This window comes from Ictalurus punctatus, chromosome 23, assembly GCF_001660625.3.
Source record: "Ictalurus punctatus breed USDA103 chromosome 23, Coco_2.0, whole genome shotgun sequence".
Classification (NCBI taxonomy): Eukaryota; Metazoa; Chordata; class Actinopteri; order Siluriformes; family Ictaluridae; genus Ictalurus; species Ictalurus punctatus.
Window position 1 is genome coordinate 4,499,802 of NC_030438.2, and position 21,787 is coordinate 4,521,588.

At 43.9% G+C, this 21,787-nt stretch overlaps 1 protein-coding gene across 1 annotated transcript; it reads right to left on the minus strand.

Moving 5' to 3' along the window:
- Window positions 1–3,116: 3,116 nt before the first annotated feature.
- Window positions 3,117–21,464, minus strand: rdh10a (retinol dehydrogenase 10a). The gene is made up of 6 exons (XM_017452998.2): window positions 20,570–21,464; window positions 19,530–19,756; window positions 9,022–9,120; window positions 6,114–6,259; window positions 5,448–5,579; window positions 3,117–4,709 (listed from the first exon to the last, which is right to left on the minus strand). Exons 1-6 carry the CDS (start codon window positions 20,856–20,858, stop codon window positions 4,586–4,588), a joined length of 1,017 nt encoding a protein of 338 aa, XP_017308487.1. The 5' UTR covers window positions 20,859–21,464; the 3' UTR covers window positions 3,117–4,585.
- Window positions 21,465–21,787: the final 323 nt, after the last annotated feature.

Consider the following 21,787-nt stretch of genomic DNA (forward strand, 5'->3'; position numbering starts at 1 on the left):
CCCCGAATCTAAATCCGCGACGCGGTTTCTGCGGCGTGTGGGAAAACCTCACGGACGAAATCGCAGCTGAACAGAATAGTTTCGCGCTCCGTCACGGTGGTGATTGTCGCTAAACGCGACCTTTCGGCTGTACCCGCGCTCAGTGCGCGTTGCGATGATGACGTCCGCAGTCATTCCGAAAAATCGCCAGATCCTCCGAATATCACCGAGTTCGCTCGATTTTGCGTTCGTTTCTCTATCGCAAACTCCCGGACGGACCGACGAGAGCTTTTTAAACGAGACCTCTGAGGCCTTCACATGCGCTCGTACCAAATCTGTTTTTTTTTTTACGCATCCTCTTATTGCTGCTTTTCCCGTCATATTTATTTTTATTACGAATTTTTATTTTATTACTCTTAAAATCCTCAGCCGCTCGGCTCGGGATGGGTCACTTAAAACGTAGTCGATAAACGTAAAAGGGTTAGGAGGTGAAAGGTTTCGGGGGTTTTAAGAAGATATTTCGACGCGTTATTCGTTTTTGGAACAGAGGAACAACATTCCCGATGAAGATCTTATTAATCTTCAGGCACAGAGCAGAGAACGAGTTACACTGAAGCGAAAAAACAAGTGAAGAAGCAGTTAAAACACTTGGAGAATATAATATGCTAACGCTAAAATCATTATTCGCTGTTTTATCTATCATCGGAAGTGATTTCTTTATACAGTTGTGTACGTATCTCCGTCTATTCGGCGAAATGAGGCGTCGGGTGCCAGAATGTCAGTGTTTTATTTAGGCAGGAATTCCAGTAGCACCTTGTAGTAGCTAAGTCAGTGTTTTGTGTTTTTCTACCAACGCTTGGTGTTGACTCCTTTTGCTGGAGCAGATGGTGCTGCGCTAACGCTCTCCACCCTGACACACTCCACCATACAGCTGATCCTCCAGGATCGAGCAGACCTCCGACAGCCTGCTGGGCGAAGTCCGAAGACAGTAAGTCAACCCCGGGTCGATGATCCGTGTCAGTGTGGTCTTTAATGCTTGTTTTAAATTTCACTTCCTAACGGGAACGGATTCCGAGCCCCTCACACGCCTGGCTCCCGGTGCCATACGGGTCAACCTTTTGAAATATGTCGGTGGAGCTGGGAGTTAAACTTCCACAGGGTGCACTGATCAGCTCCGTGGATCAGGAAAGGTTTCAGGTAGATGAGGGTGTTAGGATCTGTAAAATGAGTGTGTGTTAAGATCCTAATAATTGTGTGTTAGTGTTAGATAGAGTCTGTGTTGGAATTCTAACGCGTGGCTTGAGGTCGGAATTCTACGGAATTCTAACACAACACACACGGAATTCTGTGTTAGAATTCCGTGTGTTTTAGTTCTATTGAGTGTGTGTGTGTGTGTGTGTGTGTTAGAATTTTGTATGTTTTAGTTCTATTGAGTGTGTGTGTTAGAATTCCCTGTGTGTTTTAGTTCTATTGAGTGTGTGTGTGTGTGTGTGTTAGAATTTTGTGTGTGTTTTAGTTCTATTGAGTGTGTGTGTGTGTTAGAATTCCGTGTGTGTTTTAGTTCTATTGAGTGTGTGTTAGAATTCCGTGTGTGTTTTAGTTCTATTGAGTGTGTGTGTGTGTGTGTGTGTTAGAATTCCATGTGTGTTTTAGTTCTATTGAGTGTGTGTGTTAGAATTTTGTATGTTTTAGTTCTATTGAGTGTGTGTGTGTGTGTGTGTATGTGTTAGAATTCCGTGTGTGTTTTAGTTCGATTGAGTGTGTGTGTGTTAGAATTCTGTATGTTTTAGTTCTATTGAGTTTGTGTTAGAATTCTGTGTGTGTGTGTGTGTGTGTGTTGGTTCTATTGAGTGTGTGTGTGTGTGTGTTAGAATTCTGTATGTTTTAGTTCTATTGAGTGTGTGTGTGTGTGTTAGAATTCCGTGTGTGTTTTAGTTCGATTGAGTGTGTGTGTGTTAGAATTCTGTGTGTTTTAGTTCTATTGAGTTTGTGTGTTAGAATTCTGTGTGTGTGTGTGTGTGTGTGTGTGTGTTGGTTCTATTGAGTGTGTCAACATTCCAGTTCATCTCAAAGGTGTTCAGTGAGCCTGAGGTCAGGGCTGTGTCCCCGGTGGCTGTGGCTACGTGCTCGATTCTGAGCTCTCGTTAGCAGGGTTTGTGACTCACACACCTGAAGGCAGTAATCAGGAGGGGTGTCCACATATTTTTGGCCATGTAGTTTGAACGTTAAGGATTATTATTATTATTATTATTATTATTATTATTATGGGCTGGGCTCATGTTAGAAAAGTTCTGTTGTCACCACACTCACAGACTCTGACTCACAGACTCTAAACAAATCTCAACAACAACAGCAAAATGAACTAGATTTATTTTACTGTCTAGGCATGTGAAGAAACCGCCGTGTTCCACCGTTTCATCATTTTACTTATTTCACTGGTGAATTCTGGAACGTTCTGTGTCCTCAGCAGGCTGTCTCCTCTTTTTTTTTTTTTTTTTTTGGGGGGGGGGGGGGGGGTGAATTTGGCTGTCAGTTCAGCTTTCCTGCTCTTTTTTTCCTCTTCTTTTCTGTGTATTAAGTCTTAATCTCCCCTCAGACCTTCTGTCCATCCAATTAGTCACGCGTCAGAAACCTAAAATCCTCGTTAAAGGCACTGGCATTTCTAATCTCTCTCTCTGTGTGTGTGTGTGTGTGTGTGTGTGTGTGTGCTGCTTCTTTAGTGAACCCTCTCTACTTGCTGGTCTAATTAGGCCAGTTTAAGGGTCTGGACCGAACGCTAGAACAAATAAAAATCTATTTTAATGAGACATCCTGTTAGCGCTTATTTTGAGGGTTATTTTTATACAGTGTTATTCGTAGTGGCCATGTCTGTCACCCATAATGCACGGCGAGCGTACGCCAGGCTCCTCACGGAAATGTTTGCATTTGCGTCCGTTTAACAGATGAGTGTGCAGTCAGATAAAGTCTAACTGTAGCAACATGATTGTTTGTGTTTTACACAGGGCTGGAAGTAATGTATGTGCCATGTCCCTGGTTCTTCAGTCAGGGTTTAGTTTAACAAACGGTATTTCCACACCACATGGTCTTTAGAAGGAAGCTTTAGCGCCGTTCTGAATGAGCATGAATCGACAGTGAAGCACAATCTAAATCAGTTTATTCGTTTAAGTTAGGCAGAGACACTAAGGGTCGGATCCGCACGCCGTGCGGCTCCTTATGAAAGTTACAAAAAGAGGCATCAAATAATAAACGGCATACTGTCAACATACGGCAAACATGAAGAGGTAGCGACTTCAGGCTCGTCACTGTGAACAAACGGCAGCTACTGGAATGTACATCGTAGACATACAGAGTATCCGAATCCCCGTCGTCAAATCACGAGTCACATCTGGTTAGAAATATATGACGGACATGACGGAATACATTGACGAACCGATGTTTCGACACGTTTAATTCACTACACAAGACACACGTTTCAGTCCATGTTTTGCTTCTTCTGCATTTTCAGTGATTAAAAAGAAAAATATATACTGATTTTTTTTTTGTTTGTTTGTTTAAATAAAATGTAGACACGCACCTCGACCTGCCTAAAAAAATTTTTTTCCAAAAGATGATCAGATCGGAAAAACGCGGCCGCGTTCTTGCCGTTTTCCCAGAACCGGGACGGAGCTTGCTGTGAATAAATGACGTCTGACCTACGGTTTAATTGCGGGACACGTTAAGATGCGTCTTCGGAACGAATTTCCAGCAATGGATCGGAACACAAATGACGTTAACGTTACTGATTACTGATTAGCACTGCTGGTGATGACGTTAATGCCCTCACTGTTAGCATTCGTTCTTGCTATAATAACATTAACAAAAAAAAAGCTTTAGGAACATTTCAGTGACTGTATTGTGATTTCACAACCTCTACATTGCCAGGATGAACCGAACTGGGAAGATCAGTCTGCTGCTGGCGGAATATTTTGTGAGGAGAAAAATAAAACGCACACACACACACATATATATATATATATATATAGGATTATTTGCATCAGCAGCCACAAAGTGACGAATTACAGTCTGCGCTATTGTGATGGACGCGAAAGGGCCAATACGGTCGGCTGTGCGCGTCCGAGTTTGATCCGTGCGTCCGGGAGATGAAGCGTTGCTCCGGGAATTGAGGTGGTGCGGCGGTTTTGGCGAATCACGACAATAATGGCAGTGTAGAGAAATTACGTGGTTACAGTGCATGTCTACAGAACATAAAAAGTGACAAAGGGGGTTTCTTACTGCACGTACAGTAACATACTGTATATTTCGCAAAGACGCTAGATAATGCTGGTGACTACATGATGTAAATAATTACTGAATACCTCACGTATGATTTCAGACCTAATGACGCGGTATATAGAAGCTCGCTTTGCTTTCAAACGAACTAAACGAAAGACAAACACAAAGAGGAAATCCTCAGCGTAGTCCACAGCGCTCTTAGTTCCAGAGGAACAATATGGTAAACGTTTGCATCTGCTCAATGCAAGTGCACCAGTCTAAACTCAGTCTCTCGCGCTCTCTCTCTCTCTCTCTCAGTGGTCGTATCCTCTCGTCGTTTCATGAAGCCGGTTGTTTAGATCCCGTTTTTCGCCTCGTTGTTGTTCATGGCCTCTTTCCTCTGAGCCAGGAACGGATACATGCACTTGTCTGCGCCCAGGAACCGGTACATACACACGATGGCCTCGAACGGCAAGATGCTGAAACACACAAGAGACAACGCTGAGCTTTTGTATTTACGCAACCAAAATGATTCTTTTTATTTCTCATTCTACGCGAGTTCACAGCCTCGATCGATCGGATTCGAATCTTGTAAGTAGCCCGAGTTACTGCGGATTTGTTTTATATGATAGTTTATATAACTCGCCGTCACTCTGGTCGTTTAATCTTGACGACTCGAAAGAAATCGGTCCGAAATAAAACCCGGGGGTCATTAAGTGAGATTAAAAACGGGCCGGTCAATTAGATGTAAAGTAATGGCACCCTACAAAAGGAGGAAGAGTCGGTGTGCGTCTGCGGTAGCCGAGGCGGCGCAGCGGCTGGGCTGCGTTACTAGGGGGTTTAGGACGCTTGGTGCTTTATAGGTGATCGACGTATCTATCGATGTGCACACGTGAGTATGGAGAAATTTAACGCTTACCCAAACTTTTTGTAAATCTGGCTAGAATTTTTACTTTGGTTTGTCCTACAAAAACATTTACACGATAAACGAGGCTCATTGACAACAATACTAATGATAGTACACTCCCGCTCAAAAGTTTAGACACTCATTCTTTGTATTTTTCTTTTTCTCCACATTTTAGAAGAATAATAAAGTCATCAAAACTCTGGAGTAACACAAATAAAACTACGGGAATTATGTTGTGATGTAAAAATCCAAAATAAATCCGAATAATTTCGTATTTTAGCATCTTTAGTCTGTGTGGTCAGGTGCTCACCTCTTCATGAAACTGATCATGTAGACGATGCGAGGCGTACAGATCATGGGCTGGTCGGTCAGGATGGCCTTCATTGCCTGCTTCACGCAGAACTCGGGCTTTAGCGGGGGCAGGAATGGCTCGATCTCCTTACTGAGAGAGAGAGAGAGAGAGAGAGAGAGAGAGAGAACGAACTGTAAAAATTTTTTTAAAAACTGTAAAACTGCACCGTAACCTTTAGAAACTGAAACTGTTCGACGGTTTCTGTGACGATTCCGTTCACGGCATGCATGCAGAGGTTGACGACGTCTCGTTTCCGTAAGCACCGCTGATAATGTTAGGATGATGTTAACGGCATCACTTGGCCTTCAGATGCCGAGTGTTATGCAGAGAGTTCGGCTGTGATTAGTGTTTACCGCTGCGGATGGAGGTTCCGACTTTTACACACAGCGGTACGTTAACGCGCCTCGCTTTTGGCTGGCGGTTGAAAAACTGATTGAAAGATGCTCGAGCTATCGTCTGACTGATCTCGGGTTGAGGCTTGGGTTCACTTAGTTCACTGAGAACAATATGTCACTTCTGGCTGACAGAATCAACTTTATTGCGTGTTATAACGTCAAAACGTTGTTATATCTGAAGAAACGTCAGCTTGCAGAGCGACGCCGAAGGAACAGTCTGGATATTTACCGTATCCTGCAGCCTCTGAACATGCCCGTGTCCACCAGGTACGGACACACCAGCGTCATCTTGATGCCGTCTTTCTCCGAAGCCTTGATCTCGTGGCTGAGTGACTCGTGGAAGCCGATGGCTCCGAACTTGCTTGCGCAGTAATCCTGCCGTTGTGAAATAAACAAACGGTAAGAAACAAAAACGGAAAATAACCCAACGACAAACAAACCATGTACCGGTGCCCTGTTCCGCTCGTCAAAGCAGTAACGTGTAGGTTACCGGACGAGATGCTCGGCTCACGCTGCTGCACTCCACCGTGCTGATCACACGGATAGCATGTGATTTGGGACACAGCCGAGTTATCAGTAATTCCGAATTCCACTTTATTTCCATCCCCCTTTTATCACATCTCGTTACACGATAATGCTCTGTGCCCCATCCCCCCCACCACCCAAAATAGAGAAGTGTACAGCACCGTACGCCTTCGGGCTGTGCGTGTGTGTGTGCATGTGTGCGTGCGTATGTGATGACACGGCGAGACGTGTACAGTTTCATTAGCATTCTTCGCTGTTTACGGCTGCAGGGACGGTTTTGATGTGGTTCGCTCTTCAGAAAGCGGCTCAGCCAAACACAGATGCGTGTAGATAAACACACGGGGGATAAAGAGCCTGGAGTGTGTCCACACACACACACACACACACACGCACGCACGCGCGCGCTCAGATCGACGGCAGCTCTGAGTCACTGCATTAATGCCGGCCCATAAAAAAAAATAATAAAACACTGCCTTTGAAGTAGGAAAAAAAAGAAGCTGAGCATAAAAAATTAAAAATAAATAAAAAAAACGCAACAAAGGAGCAGAGCTTCCCTGAAGGAGAGGAAAACCAACACCGAGCCGCAGAGCTGAGGAACTGAACACACCACCCCACGTTAACGCAGCCGGGCCTATTCATTAACACAGCGTAACCCGCTCGGCATGAATCGGCCACGGCGCAGGGAAAGTGGAGAGGAGGATCGGAGCATGAATGAAAGAATGAATGAAAGAAAGGACAGATCATGAATGTAATTGGAAGCTTTCATAGTGTAGACAAACAGCTTACTGTATGTCTGTGTGTGTGTGTGTGTGTGTGTGTGTGTGTGTCTTGGTTCTGTACAGTGAGGCCCAAATACCCCTGAGGCAAAGAAAGAACACTGAAACACAAAAAAAAGAAGAGAAAGGGAGACAGAGGAAGACAGAAACGGGGAGGGGGGGGGGGGGTTGAAAAGCATCAGAGAGACAGAAAACGTGACAGAGAGAGGTGGAAAAAGAGTGAGAGAGTGGAAGAGAGAGGGAGACAGAAATATAGAAAGAAAGAAAAAAAGGGGAGGAAGGCCGAGAGGGGCGACACTGAAACACAGACAAAGAGAGAATATGAAAAGAAGACAGAGATGGAAAGACACAGGGAGAAAGAGGAAGAGAGGGAGGGAGACAGACGGGCGCTGAAACGGGGAGAAAGAGACAATATGACACGCAGGGGGAAAAAAGAAGACAGACAGAAAGAATAAGAGGGAGGGAGACCGAGCGGGAATAAGATAGATATAAGGAAACGAAAAAAGAGAGAAAGACAGAGACAGACATTAAACCAAAGATAGAAAGTGATGATATGAGAGAGAGAGAGAGAGAGAGAGAGAGAGAAGGATGAGACAGCAAAGGACAGACATAAGGGAGACAAAGAGGGAACACTTACAGACGGATGAAGTTAGTCAGAATATTTTACATTTTCAGTGCGTGCACAAAGTGAGAGAGAGAGTAAGACAAAGAGAGAGAGAGAGAGAGTAAGACAGAAAGTGAGAGAGAGAGAGAGAGAGTAAGACAAAGTGAGAGAGAGAGAGTAAGACAGAAAGTGAGAGAGTAAGACAGAAAGTGAGAGAGTAAGACAGAAAGTGAGAGAGAGAGAGAGAGAGTAAGACAAAGTGAGAGAGAGAGAGTAAGACAAAGTGAGAGAGTAAGACAGAAAGTGAGAGAGAGAGAGTAAGACAGAAAGTGAGAGAGAGTAAGACAGAAAGTGAGAGCGAGAGTAAGACAGAAAGTGAGAGAGAGTAAGACAGAAAGTGAGAGAGAGTAAGACAGAAAGTGAGAGAGAGAGAGTAAGACAGAAAGTGAGAGCGAGAGTAAGACAGAAAGTGAGAGAGAGTAAGACAGAAAGTGAGAGAGAGAGTAAGACAGAAAGTGAGAGCGAGAGTAAGACAGAAAGTGAGAGCGAGAGTAAGACAGAAAGTGAGAGCGAGAGTAAGACAGAAAGTGAGAGAGAGTAAGACAGAAAGTGAGAGAGAGAGAGTAAGACAGAAAGTGAGAGAGAGTAAGACAGAAAGTGAGAGAGAGAGTAAGACAGAAAGTGAGAGCGAGAGTAAGACAGAAAGTGAGAGAGAGTAAGACAGAAAGTGAGAGAGAGAGTAAGACAGAAAGTGAGAGAGAGAGTAAGACAGAAAGTGAGAGCGAGAGTAAGACAGAAAGTGAGAGCGAGAGTAAGACAGAAAGTGAGAGCGAGAGTAAGACAGAAAGTGAGAGAGAGAGTAACTCAGAAAGTGAGAGCGAGAGTAAGACAGAAAGTGAGAGAGAGTAAGACAGAAAGTGAGAGAGTAAGACAGAAAGTGAGAGAGTAAGACAGAAAGTGAGAGAGAGAGAGTAACTCAGAAAGTGAGAGAGAGTAAGACAGAAAGTGAGAGCGAGAGTAAGACAGAAAGTGAGACAGCTGGGAAACAGCTCTGTATGAAGTCCTCTCGAGTTGTATGTATAAAGTGTTTGACTGCAGATGAAGCTGCTGATCCCTGTGTAAAGACCTTCAGTATTATTATTATTATCATTAGCTGCTGTGTTGTATTCTGTGTGTGTGTGTGTGTGTGTGTGTGTGTGTGTGTGTGTGTGTGTGCGCATGAGCGTACTGACCTCGACCCCTGCCGTGCTGAAGAGGCCCAGCGAGCTGGCGACCGTCACGATGTGGCCGTGATTCATCTCCAACATCCTGGGAAGAAAAGCCTTGGTGGTCTGAAAGAGGACGAGAGGGGGTGGTTGTGGGGGCAGAAAGATGGGGGGGGGTTTATTATTAGATGGGGTTATTCTCCTTGCATTCTTCATCTCTGCCAAATTACTTTGATCCCCGTGTGTTTTTCAGACCTCCCTCTTATAATAATTCACCGAGTCTAAACAATACTCGCCCTACGGAGGGAGCGAGGGCCGTTAGTGACCGCTCTGCTCTCGCACGCACCCGAGAGATTCGTTTACACGCATGTGGAAAACAACCGTAAACGCGTATTAGCGGGGTTTAACTTGGAAATGAAACATGAGCGAAAGAAACGTTCGGGTTTGTCCAGCGTTTCCTCTTTCCACACACACACACACACACACACACACACACACACACACACACACACACACACACACACCCCAATCCCGTTTGCAGGATAACGTTTCAGCCAAGAGAGCAACTCTCATTCACCGCCCTCACACAGCATAGCTCAGTCTCACACACACACACACACACACACACACACACACACACACACACACACACACACAGGCAAAAATCCAAGCTAAGTCTTTAGAAGGACATTCCTCTTTATGAACACTTAAAGTGACAGTTCAGTCAAAAAGGAAAATGTACACAATGTCCTCTTTACACAATACACACGTTGGAACGACGAGTACTTTTTATCGACGAGTCCGTGCCTATCGATCACGTACGTTCCATACATGTTGTTTTGGGGTTGTTATTGATCTTGTTATCTATTAAAAAAAAAAAAAACAGACAAAAGGATGTATCCGATGTAAACTGAATTGAAAAAAGAAGCTTATCCTACAGGGTTGTGGGGAACCTGGAGCGTATCCCAGGGAGTATGGGGTACAAATCCATCGCAGGGCTTGCATGTGTTTGGACTCGGGGAGGAAACCGGAGTACCCGGAGGAAACCCCCGCAGCACGGGGAGAACATGCAAACGCCACGCAGGGCTGTGGCAGGAATCGTACCCCCAACCCTCGAGTTCGCGTGAGGCGAATGTGCTAACCACTATGCCACCGTGCCCCCTGTGGCATCATCTATTCACGATGATAATTGCAAGTTACATTACTTCTCCCACGTGGATGTTCACTGCCTGCTATCGGCTCGTGCTGTTTCCTTAAAGTAACTTGGATTGACGTTACAGGTTTGGCGAGGAGTTATCGTACCGTTATACCCGTTGCTAACACTGTCGTTCATGCTTTGTGGACTCTGTGCATGACTTGCATGTGTGTAGTTGTGTAGTGAAGTGAAAAGCTCACTCTGCGTCACTGTATGCGAGAGCGTCCTTATCGAGTGGGAAAACTGCCGGTGAAAAACGGACGGTAAATCAGCACAGCGCCGCAAGAGCCGATTTACAAAACCATCCTGTCGCCATCCTGCACATCGGTTCATGTCCAAGGTGCTGGGGGTCGATCGCAAAATGAGTCCGTTCCCTGATTCCCGGAACTGAAAACCTCGAAGATTTGGAGTCAGTTCCGGACGCCGAAACCTTCCCGCAGTGACCGACACCGCTAGTCCGCTGGTCACGCTGACATACTGAATATTCACTAACAAGTATGCAGAGCCAGTACAACGTTAAAAGATACACAATACTGTGACGTTGTTAGCTCTAGGGATGTCACAAGAACCGATACTACGGTACCAACATTCTTAAAACGTGACAGTACTTCGGTTTTCCTGCAGTAGCATAGGTACCGTTAGTAATGAAGGTTCGTGGTTGCAGTTCTTCCGGAACTGATGGAGGCAGCAAATACGCGTAAGCGTTTTAGTGCTGAAGAAGAAGAACAACGCCTACGAGCACACGGGAAACACTACAGATGACGGTGACAGGTTTAGCTCCGCCCCGACTCGTTGAGAGGAAAGGTGGTAAGAGTTAAATATGGAAATACTTCGCATTCGAGACGGATGACAACAAACATATAATTGATGCTGTGAAGACGGTGTGCAACCGATGCTATCGTTCATTTGAAACAAAGCGAGGAAACACCTGGAATTTGGCGAAGCACCTGAAAGACGGTCCCTATATTATGTTTGAGGCAGCTGGCATTGTTGCTGGCTAACGTTACGCTCCATGTAATGTTAGCGATAGCCAGTTATTTGTTAACGACGCTAACGCTTTGCGATGTTATAAACTACCTCCTAATGGGCCTCCATGCATCGCCATTCAGCCCGAGTCCTGTCAGCTAAATGTAGCCTCATGTCACTAATAATTATTCACGTGTTCATGCTTTTAATAAACTGATTTTAGATTCAGTAATATTGCATTGTAGTCTGTGAGCTGAATTTTAATTAAGCCTAGTTAAAGAGGTCTGTAGCAATATTAGTAGCGTGAAATATCTTTAATAAACATATTTTTTCAAATACCTCGTATCGCTTTATCACAGAGCTTCAAGAGGTGCATAGTGTGAATAGACGAGGCGGGCCTGCACAGCGCTGACAGAAAGCGTTTTTAAAAAAAAAAGAAGAAATCCGTGTACGGAGTGCCGGCTGGAGCCGTGCAGTCGGTGGATTTATGGAGGCAGAGAGCGGCGGAGTGAAGAAGAGCAGAGCAAGCGCTTCAGTGATGTCAGCGTTTATAAACGCGTTTGGGATGGTACGAGCTCACACTGCCTTTAAAAATATCAATCTCACATCTTACTGGAATTTCTTTCGTTTAACACACAAACACACACTTTCCCTCCCTCATAAACCTATTAGTCAACTACCAGCTGCTCTATATATAGAGAGAAAGAGATGTTAGAAAAACCTCGCTGAGGAAAAACCAGCACGTGCGTAACAGTTTTGAGAGACGATGAGAAATCTAATAAAGCCAAATGAAGCAATTCCTGGGACAGGCTCCGCGTCGACTGAACCCTGACCAAGATAAAACTGTTACAGGAGACGCATGAATGAATAACTAGAAGGGCAGTGATGAGAAGCTGACGCACTCTGGCTAACAATGACTACGTTTACATGGACGGCAGTAATCTAATTCTTGACCTTATTCTGAATAAGACAATATTCTGATTAAGATGTTTGTATGAGACGCTTTTAGAATATTCCTTTCACGTTCCTGTTTTACGTGTTATAGAACACAGAGCGATTCACGGCACACGTCGTTACGTCATACAGAATTTCACGTATCAACATACAGTTGGTCTTCGTTATGGTACAGTATACAGTTTTGGGTGTTTTTATTTTTATTTTTTACGAATGAAAGTGCATTTAATTATTTGTCGTGCTGTACGCGCAAATAGACGACTGCTTGAAGCCGTGGGCTGCGTCCCAAACCGCGTACTGACCTACTATATAGGTAAGTATACATGTATTTCTCCTACTATACAGCAGGTAAGGACGCGGTTTGGGACGCGGCCGTGCTCTCGTTTGCCGTGAAACGGTCGAGCGCTGCCGTGTGTGTACGTGTCCTGTCACGTGAAAACTCCCACACGAAGTTGATAGTGTGATTAAGGTGTGTACATGTCTGTAATCCACCTCGATAACGCGACTAAAACAGGAATACTCCACACGTCTTAATTCCATTTGTGTTTACTTCGAGTGTGACTTTAGTCGGATTAAGGTCATCGATAATCGCCGTTTACACGCTAGTTTCTTAATCAGAGTATCGTCTTAATCGGATTAATATCGGATTATTGTTGTCCGTGTAAACGTACTGAATGTTGTGTGTGCTGGACATGGGTACGGCATGTGTGTGTCGATTTTATTTAATCTTTTGGGGGGGGGGGGGATAAATAAATAAATGAATAAAAATAAAACAAAAGAGACAGGTCCTTGTTCTGTCCTTCGATATTAAAACTATGCTGAAAAGAAATACTGCAAGAAGAAACGTCAGACTTGTAACGAGGAGCGAAGTGTAAAACCGTACAACGCTCTCGAGAGCTGAACAGTTGGAAAGCGTGTGATTGGCGTGATGCGAGTGGTGTGTTCCTCTAACAACATCTTGAAGAGTTTTATTCCTCTTACACCACAGCACAATATTAAATAAAACTCACTGACGCATGACACTTCACGCTTGTTCTTCTGGAACATCAGCGAGACAACTAACTTCATGTTAGCACTTACATGCGATTAGCTATAAACATTCGTCGTCCTCGATTTTTTTTTCTTTCACCTAAAATACCTAAGACAAAAACACACACTGCAACTCAAAACCCTGTCTGTCCTGAAGACACCTGAGACTCCTTCCAGAAGTGTTACTCTGTTAAATAACAACACGTTTCGTTTTTTTTTTAATCTGCCTAATTATTTCGAGAGTCTGGCATACAAGTCCCTGTGAATGAGCTGCTACTATAGGAACCGTAACGTGCGAGAATGAGCGCATGAGAATAAATCTATCGTTTGAGTTACAGTCTGATCTACTCTCAGAGCATCAGATTCAAATTCAACAGCACTGTGGTATTAAAAAAAAAAAAAAAAGGACTAATTATCAACAAAATGAAGTAATCGGTACTGGTAACCACAACCAGCAACCCTGACAGTCACACTCAAATAAATCCTCACTGAGAGCATTTTTAAGCCATATTGTGCACGCATGCACACACACACACACACACACACACACACACACACACACAGGTGCGGGAGCTGAACAGAGCCGAGCGCGACTCTTCTGCCTGGCCGGATCTTTTTTCAGTGAGAACGCCGCTTGGAGAATTTGGCTCCTGTCGCTTGGCATCTCGTCAAACTAATCTGAACAATAAGCGATTGTGATGGAAGTGGGTCAGACAGCAGCTCGCCGTTACAGCCCAGCTTAACACAGCACCCAGTTTCCCATGATGATGCTTTTCTCTGGGTAAATTCGTCCTAAATATTCTTCAAAGTATACAACACTCCAGGATGCATTGTCCACAATTCACGCCTCATTCAAGTAACTTCAACTTCACAAACGTGTGCGTTTGTGGAGCAATAAGGTAACGAGAGATATATTACTGTATGAACACTATGCCAAAAATCTACAGCACCATAAGTTAGTTCAGATAGTTGTTTGGGACACAGCCAATAACACGGCTAATATGCTCATTTGATGTACTATGTAGTAGGGTAGTATGTGGTTTGGGACACAGCCTATAACACCGCTAAGGTGCTAATTTGATGCACAACGTGGTTTGGGACACAGCCAATAACAGCTAATGTGCTTATTTGATGTACTATGTAGTAGAGTAGTATGTGGTTTGGGACACAGCCAATAACACAGCTAAGGTACTAATTTGATGTACTATGTAGTAGGGTAGTATGTGGTTTGGGACACAGCCAATAACGCAGCTAATGTGCTAATTTGATGTACTATGTAGTAGGGTAATATGTGGTTTGGGACACAGCCAATAACACAGCTAATGTGCTATTTGATGTACTATGTGGTTTGGGACACAGCCAATAACACAGCTAATGTGCTAATTTGATGTACTATGTAGTAGGGTAGTATGTGGTTTGGGACACAGCATAGCCTTTCACATACGTTGTTTTTGTTCTGTTTTTCTTCTGCACAAATTGAACATTCATGTAAAACCAGATGGATGGAAAACACACACACACACACACACACACACACACACACTTCTTTTCTTACCACTTTTTTCTTTCTGGTGTGTGTGTGTGTGTGTGCTGGCTGTGATTCTCCCGTGCAGCTGCGTTTAGACTCTGTGAAGAGTGTGGGGGCCTCCTCAGGGCGCTCACATGATGACATCACTTCCTTTTGGCTCTTGCTCCATTCCCATAAGGTAGTAAAGACGAGCTCCATCTGGAAACGGGCTTGTCTCGCCTTCGCCGTTTCAAACACGCCGGCTGAGAGCCGCAGAGCCCGGCGGCTCGTGACTCAGACCGAGCATGATAGAAACTGAAACTCCTGATAGAAATTCCCGAAACTAGGAATGTGTCGATCCGACACCAAGTGCTGGTATCAGCCTGAAACACTACTTCAGCCTCAGACCTCTTTCAATCTCCATATTAGAAACCTAGCTATCTGATGATATCATTCTACACACAGACATGTAAGGTCGCCATATTGTTTCTAAAAAGTGATAACCACCATGTCCAATGCCTTCCATCCTGTTCATGGAGTACTTCTTCAGTTCAGGGATTTCCTTCAGGACCAGACTGATCCAACCACAGTGTAGTAAGGAGCGCTGTGGACTGCTATCACACTGTATGAGTAGTTTTAAAACTCGGGACTTAAAGCGCAATTAAGAATTACAAGGTATCTTCAGGTAGTGTGCATACGGTCCCTGTATTTATTGATCTGTACACCTGATGCATTTATTTACACGCTGCACCTCCATACCTAATTAGTAACTTTAACACTCTCGATAATATTCATATAATAGTCATATTCTTTAACATTCATGTTCTTTTCTTTCTTCTAATTAGTAACTTTATTACTCTCTATGTTATTCATATTCTTTAGTGCAGTCTTTTGTGTAGCTGCTGTAACGAGGCGATTTTATCTTACAGGATCAATCAAATCAAGTATCTGTTTATCGACAGACTCGTTTTTATTGTATACATTGTTCTCTGCATCCTAAATCCCATCAGCCACCTGTAGTGCATCCGAGAGCCATTAGTCATTTTTGAGCATGGCAAGTTCCACTAAAGCACCCCCCCCCCCCCCCCCCAAATCTAACTAAAAATAAATAAATACTTGTAGAGACTAATTACCAACACAACTGTGTGTATGTGTGTTTGTGCATGTGTGTGTGTGTCAGAGAGAAAGCGCCGCAGGTTTTGTGGTATTAACGAACCACATCCTCTACTCTGTGGCCCGCTCACGTCGCCATTCATCACCAAATGCTTTCATCTCGCAACCACAACACAAAGTGCTTAAGAAAACACAAGCAGATCCTTAATGAGAGTCCAAACTACACACACATGCAACACGTATAATCCGAACATGTTTTTTTTTTTAGCTCCATTTACAACCGTCGACCGTCCAAGATATAATAATAAATAAATACGCTCAGTCTGTGAATCTTCAAAATTGCGAATAAAAACGACAGCTATACCGTCGTATTACAATTCTAATAAGGATGATGATAATGAGTCTTTATTGGTCACATATACATTACAGCACCGTGAAATTCTTTCCTTCGCATACCCCAGCATGTTAGGAAGCTGGGGTCAGAACGCAGGGTCAGCCGTGATTCAGCGCTCCTGGAGCAGAGAGGGTTCAGGGCCTTGCTCAAGGGCCCAACAGTGGCAGCCACCACTGCCCCATTATGTTTATCTTTGTTGTCATTATTAAAAAGCAAATAACGAGAGATCCCGTTCGTTATGTGAGGAGACGATGACTCGAATTAACCGGAAATGGAAAATTCCCCTTTGAGCATATGTTGGCCTTTTTCAGGTTAAACCCAAAGTGTCTGCAATAAATGTTTTTGTTTTTGTTCCTAATTCTGCGTCTGCAGCGTAGTGCCCTTCTTCCTCTCTGCGATTTCTTCATTTTTAATTTCCTTTCAAAATATCATTTCATCTGTCATTTTTCCTTCATTGCAAAATATCCTCTCGGGGTCTGTGCTCCCAGGAAAAAAACAACAAAAAAAAACAATCGACACCTCATTTAGTGTGTAAAATATCTACAAAAAAAAAAGAGAGAGAAATGCTTGGTAAAATAATAATAATAATAATAATAATAATAATAATATTAAAAAATGCAGCACTTCAGTGCCTAAGAAAACATAAGCAAACTTTCTAATCCCATGCTGAAGTCTAAAAGGATTGACCCACTATTTCTGAGGCTGTTTAAACATTTTACGGTTCGTTAACATTAACTGTAGTGACGCGGCTCTGCGTGGGAACTTTTTCTACCGCCGTCGTCGTGACGTAGCAAAGTGTCTCCCGGGAGAGATTAGTGCAAAGATCTGCACTGCTATACAGTACATAAATAAATCGACTGCATTTCTTTGTAAAAAAAAAAAAAAAACTAGACGTAGAACACGTTATGCGATTTGAGACAGCTGGTTACATAATACAGGAAGCACAACTACGGCAGTCAGTATAACACGCAATCAACACCACTCAATTCATTCTAATCGCTTTGCGGAGGTGTTACAGACTTTTGTGTGTGTGTGTGTGTGTGTGTGTGTGTGTGTGTGTCTGCCGTTCTGGGAACCTTCGCACTTCTCTCCACCGTCCCATCGATAACTCTGTCAGGCCGATAAACAAATAAAACATGTGCTCCCTGTGAACGTGTGAGCTCGGCCCAGCATGGTGCTGCACAAACTGCCCCCTCCACAGGGTGCTGCGGGGGAGAAACACTCTCGTTTACCAACACCAGCTCAATTAGGGAGGGAGAAAAAAAGCCACCTCCAAATGGCCCCATCAGTGGGCTTTTAATTAGCAGAGCAGGGGAAGTTCCTGTGAGACGCCGGCCGGCCTTTTGTGAGTCTGCATAGTGGGAAACGGAGTTCCCTCAGAGGCGCTGTTCGCTCTCCACTCGTTACTGAACTTCGTCCTCACGCTTGTGTGCTGATATAAAAACATTCAAATTGACACGATCTCCTAACACGCTATGCCATCTGGGAGTTTTTATATTAGGTTTGGGGTTCGGCCGATCACACACACACACATATGCGGTGCACAATTTTGACATATCGTTTGCAGTTTGGGATGCAGCCAATCACACCGTACTATGAACAACCGATCGCACAGATGTCACGCGTACTGTTGAATATGGTACCGTGCCAATGACATGAATGGCATACTCGTTTATACATCATTTATTCCAACGTTCCATCCTGGCCTTTAATCCACACCACAACGTTTACACCTAAAAGTCATGGGCCACGTCCCAAACCGAACAATAATAGAACGTAATAGATAAATAGTGCACCACCTAACATTTACAACAAAGAGAGCCCTGGGCATCCTCCTCCTGAACAGGACACAGAGGACGTCTGAGACAACAGCAAAAAAAAAAAAAGAAGCACAAATAAACACCCATCACACACCCTGCACACCCAGCCTTGTTATATCTACACTACCGGTCAAAAGTTTATACACTCGTTCCTTCTTTATTTTTATTTCTTTCTCCACATTTTAGAAGAATAATAAAGTCATCAAAACTCTGGAGTAACACAAATGGAACTACGGGAATTATGTTGTGATAAAAAATCCAAAATAAATAAAAATAATTTAGGATTGTGATATCTTCAAAGTAGACGCCATTTTCGCCTAGGATTTCCAGAAATGTGTTCTTGCCGTTTTCTCGACAGATTTCTTGAGGAATTTCCCTGAGATGCTTTTTAAACAGTATTAAAGGAGTTCACACCGACGCTGCACACTTATTGGCTGCTTTTCAGAATATTTCGCACCGAGTCGTCTGTTTAAAAAATAGATATTTTTGTAATAAAATGTTAGTTTCCTAATGAAAGGAATGAATACGTCGGCATGATGATATTTTTCTCTACAACACCGATTTCAAACATTTCATCACACACCTTCAGATCAAAAGGTTTTAAGATCATGAGAAACGTTTCAATCGTGTGTCCACAAACTTTTGACCGGCTAGTGTGTGCTTTTGGCTCCAAACAAAGGGCTTAACGGTATTTGATTAACACAACGTAATGGAACTATCTCTTCTACACAGTGCTTGTGTGGGAAGAGCAGGACAGAGCGAAACCGTTACAGGCGTTTTCAAACGAAACATCATCGTTTAGGGTTTTTACATGAGTACCAGAACCTTGCTGGTGGGAAAAGGTCACCTGACGTAGTCTTGATAGCATCGTACGTGTAAAACCAAAAAAAAAAAACTCTTGACCTAAATCACTTAAGGTGCAAATACACTTACTCATCCTCTTATTTAAGATGCAGACAAGCCCAGCACCCTCAAAGATCTCTTGTGGTGAACAGATGTGGTGTGATGGTGGTAGATGGTGATAAGAAATGCATGCGTGATGATTAATGAAATGATTATCACGACTACTTTACTTAATATTTTTTATCCCCAGCACTGCACTTTTATACGTGACACGATGCGGCTAAATTAAAACGAATAAGAGCAGACGTCGATGGAGAGACGCTGTGAGAAATGCGCCGAAGGACGTAGCCTCGGTCGTCCGTCGGCATTTCGTTCTCTGTGATGTGGCTGCGAGAGGGATCGCCTTTGCTCTTTTGCGAACGGACAAAGGGAATTAGGTTCAGCCGTTTGGTCTCCGCGCAACAAAAGGCAAACGTCCTTTCAAGAGGAAAGTGCAAATAAAAACTCACAACGGAGACTACGTAATGAACAGCAACTCTGAAACAGCAGCTGTGTTTCCACGAAAGACCAAGTGTTAAAGCAAGTGGGACTGGTTACGTGCGTCACACTTCGCTCTGAACGCACAGGATCGCAGAACTGCGGCGATATTCTAAAATGCGGTTTGGGATCACGTGCGTCACGACGCCCGCCAGACGGCGTGCACGTACAACTCACCCAGAAGTGCGCGTGGCAGTTGACCACCATGGTCCTCTCGATGAGCTCGTCTGGACACTCCAGCAGGTGTTGTCCGGAGACCACGCCCGCGTTGTTGATCAGCAGGTCCACGTCGCCCACCTCGCGTCTCACGCGCTCCGCCGTCGAGTACACGCTCTCGCGCTTCCCCACGTCGCACACGTACGTGTACACGTGCGGCTTGAATGGCTGCACCTCCTCCACGCCGCCTGCTCCACACACACACACACACACACATACACACACACCGGTCAACAAATCATACATTATGTATATAGTTACTTTCTCTCCACATATTATCACTAATAGCATCATAATACTATCGTGTCTTCCCTGAATGACGATATTTGAAGGCCTCCACGGTGACGTTAACGTGTGTGGTGAATATCGCAGTGTAGTAGGGTTGTTACCATGTTACAGGTTCACACTAAGTCATGCTGTGTGAGCGGACAGCTACCAGTCAAGTCTCAGTGCACTGAAAACCTCGACCTCTGCTCCATCCTAGCATGCACGTATCTTTATAAACCATCACGGCATTGCGAAATGAAACAACTCTCTGGTTTGGACTAAGCAGTGCTGCACACCGTATCGCAGCGACTCTCTTTTAGAGCTTACAAGGACATGATAAATACTGACAATCTAAAAGTGTTTACAGAGAAGTTGTTCTCAGAAATATCTTCCTTATATATATATATATATAAACCATTAGGGGACTTCACCCCTGCAGTGATGATACCATCGTGACACTGTGACATTTTAAGACTAGGTTATCAGACTGTGAAAAACTTTAAACCGTTACACCCCTGCAGTGTATTATAAATGCACAACACAGGAAGCATTTAGTTATTATATAACATTCACTGTAACATTCTCGTCCTCTCTTCTGTGTGTATGTGTGTGTGTGTGTGTGTGTGTGTGTGATTACTAAAGTGTTAATGTGCATCAGGTTTCAAGCTTGTTACAGAACATAATCATAACACACACACACACACAATCACACAGTCTATGTGGTTTTTATTTACCCTCTCTGTCCGCGTGCGTCTCCTGTTCCCGGTAGATCTGCCTCACGAGCTCTGCGGTCTCCTCGTTGCTCTGGCTGTTAATGTCCCACAGCACGAGCACGGCGCGGCGGCGCGCGAACTCCAGTGCGAACAGGCGGCCCAGCTGACCGCCCGCGCCCGTGATCACGCACACCTGGCCCGCCACGCTCTTCTCGCGGGGCCGCGCGACCCAGCGGAGCGCCGCGAGCGCGATAGCCCACATGACCTTCATCAGCACGAGCATGAACTCCAGCACCAAGCCGAGCATCATCACTGTCCACTCAAACCCTCACTTAACAACAAACTACAGAAACACTACCAATAAAACCTGCTCTAAACGTTCAAACCTTTCAAGTCTATCATAAATAAACCGAATCTGACGACTACATAAAACACTCCAAATATACAAATGATCCTAAACTGTTCTGTCATTAAAAAAAACAAAACATTAACACAACTAAATCTGTAGGTTGTGAATGGAACCTAATTAAAATAATATTCTGGAATTAAATCGTAACATAAATTAAATAGAAAACAAATCAAGTAAATATTATTTATTTTAAAAAAAACACGAATTAGCACTGATAGCTAATGAGACGGATCAGTTAGTTCGGTTTAAACATTCCGGTCTCTCAGAACTTAAGACTTTACTGACGAGAAAACTAGCTTTAACCACCGGAAAATTTAAAAAATATATATATACACATATATATATATATAAGAAGAAATAAAAGGTTTTCTGGTCAGAAACAGATAAAAATCGAGTAAACTTTTAAATCGAAGAAACTCCTGAACCTGCGGAGTCTCGAGCCGAACGGTCCGGTGTGTTAGGTGTGATAGCTGCCTGTCTCGCGGCTGTGTGCGCGTGCGCGTGTGCGCGTGAGTGTGTTTGTGTGTATATATATATATATATATATATATATATATATATATATATATATATATATATGCGTGTGTGTGTGTATATATATATATATATATATATATATATATATATATATATATATATATATATATATATATATATATATATGTGTGTATGTGTGTGTGTGTGTGTGTGTGTGTGTGCGCGCGCGCCCGTGAGCGACAGAGCGCCAGTTCCAGCTGCTGTTCGCTACATCCAAGCGCGCGAGCCCCATTTAAACCCGCCCAGCGCTGCAGAGAGGACCCCTTGCGGGCTGGCCGCGTCAGTGCCTGACT